Below are 2,270 nucleotides of genomic sequence, written 5' to 3'. Positions count from 1 at the left end.
ACAGAAAGTTGGAGACACTAATGTAGAAATATGACATTATCCACAAAGTAGCAAGTGCTTACTACCCAAAAATAAATGGCCAAGCTGAAGTCTCAAACTGGGAAATCAAGCGAATATTGGAGAAGATAGTGAAACTCCACATAAAGGATTGGAGTGCTAGATTAGGAAATGCACTATGGGCCTATCAGACCGTGTATCCAATAGGAATGAGTCCTTTTCGGTTGGTCTATGGCAAAGTCTAGCATCTCCCGGTTGAAATTGAGCATAAAGCATCCTGGGCGGTGAAGGAATGCAACATGGATTTACAAGAGGTAGAAGTGGAGGAAAAACTACAACTAGAAGAGTTGGAACGTCTGAGATTGGAAGCCTATAATAATGCCCGCATCTACAAGGAGAAATATAAAGCGGTGCATGATCGGAATATCAAGCGAAAAAAATTCAGAGTTGGTGATTTAGTGTTGATGTATAATTCAAGGTTGAGACTATTACCAGGGAAGCTTAGGTCAAGATGGGATGGTCCCTACATTGTAGAGAAGGCTGAGTCTTATGGCGTAGTTCATCTGCGTCATCCTACAAGTGTAACCATATTTAAGGTGAATGGCCATAGGCTCAAACTATATCATCATACCAATCCTAAGAGAAACATAGAAGTGGAGGTGTTCCTTTTGGAGGATCCACCTGGTGTTTGAAATTGAGCTACATGCCCGTCCTACCTAAGGACGTTAAAGAAAAGTGCTCGGTGGGAGACACCTCACCATAGTACAATCTTCTGATTTTCTTCCTTGTGTTTATTTCATTTTATTCATTTTTGTGTCTTCTAAAAGGTTAGTTATATCGAATGTAAATAGTTTAGTTCTAAGGAGTTTTGTTGAAGTGTTTTTAATTTTGGAGTCTTAGCATACTCGCGTACGCGACCTTGTTTTTATGCCAAACTCATGTACACGGTCACTGTCTGCATACGCAGAATCTTCTCACAGGGACTTCAGCCTACGTCGCGTAACCATGCTTGCATACATAACTTCTAACTTTTGCCAAAGTCACGTACATATCCTTGTCTTACGTACGCGACCTGAGGAGGCAGTCAGTATAGCTTGTGTCGTGTTTCTGAGCATGCATATGCAATCTCAAAGAATTGACAAACTCGCGTACGCATCCATGTCTTGCATACGCGAGAGGAGGGGGCAGTGGATACTGAGCGCGTGCGCATGATCTGGCTTGCGGAAGAAAAATCTATCATTTTTTTGACAAACTCGCATACGAATTTTGTGTACGCGAGTGCTCTTGACAAAGTGCATTCCCCGCGCGTGCGTCCATGGCTCGCGTACACGCGTGGCCTAAAAAAATTAAATAAAGAAAAGGGGGAAGGGTTCGAACCAAAACCCTTAACTCCTATTCAACACCGTTTCTCCTTTCTTTCTCATTTTCTTCCTTTCTTCCTTCTTCTTCCCTTCTTCTCATCTTCCCTCTTTACTAACCTTCACCCCCATTACTGCCGGTCACCCAAGACCGCCGGCGACTTTCTTCTTCCTTTTCTTCTTCTTCTTCTTCTTCTTTTTCTTCTTCTTCTTCTCTTTTATCCTTTCCACCATTGTTGGCCGCCATTCCTTCCTTCACCATCCGTGGCTCCACTTTACTGTTTCCCTCGCCCTTTTTGCTCTGTCTCAGATTTCTTCATTTTTTATTATTTTATATAATTTTTGTTCAGTTGCTTTAATTTAATTAGTTTATTTTGCTTAGTTAGTTTATTTTCTGGTTAGTTAAATTCTAGGTTGTTAAGTTAGAATTAGTTTAGGTTCTGATTCTGATTGACTGAGAGTTGTTTGCTAAACCTTGTTGCTATTTTAAATGGCAAATACTTAATAACTTTGGTGCTAATTGATGTTGTTTTGTTGCCATTTTTCTTAGAGTGATACTGAATTGATTTTCCATTGCATGATTTTGTCACATCCCTTTTTTCATGCCAATTGTGTTCGTTATAATGCTGAACTTTTTAATTGCTTTTATTCTGTTTTGCTTGATGCTTGATTTAAGCAACCTTAGCTTGTTTAGTGTTATCTTCTTAATCTGCTTCTCAATTGGCGATTGCATGCATTGGTTTTGTTTCAGTCATTATTGTGAACTACCTGCACCACTTTCTAATTCTTTTGAATTGCATGATTGGCCACAATGTGATTTTATTTCTTTGATCAGGTTTATGAAATTTCTTGATGAGTGACGATATACCTTGATATTCATGGGCTATGTTGCTGTCATATGCTTATTATTTTGCT

At 39.4% G+C, this 2,270-nt stretch overlaps 1 protein-coding gene across 1 annotated transcript; it reads left to right on the top strand.

The window, feature by feature from the left end:
• Positions 1 to 296: 296 nt before the first annotated feature.
• Positions 297 to 689, top strand: LOC107474915 (uncharacterized). The gene has a single exon (XM_016094559.1). The coding sequence runs from the start codon at positions 297 to 299 to the stop codon at positions 687 to 689; it is 393 nt and encodes a 130-aa protein (XP_015950045.1).
• The last annotated feature ends 1,581 nt before the right edge of the window (positions 690 to 2,270 follow it).

This window comes from Arachis duranensis, chromosome 2 (assembly GCF_000817695.3).
Source record: "Arachis duranensis cultivar V14167 chromosome 2, aradu.V14167.gnm2.J7QH, whole genome shotgun sequence".
Taxonomy (NCBI): domain Eukaryota; kingdom Viridiplantae; phylum Streptophyta; class Magnoliopsida; order Fabales; family Fabaceae; genus Arachis; species Arachis duranensis.
The sequence above is the reverse complement of the archived record's forward strand: the minus strand, read 5'-3'. Positions and strand labels throughout refer to the sequence as shown.

Excerpts from the sequence above, each read along its gene's own strand:
- LOC107474915 (XM_016094559.1), top strand. The coding sequence starts at position 297 with ATGGATTTACAAGAGGTAGAAGTGGAGGAAAAACTACAACTAGAAGAG.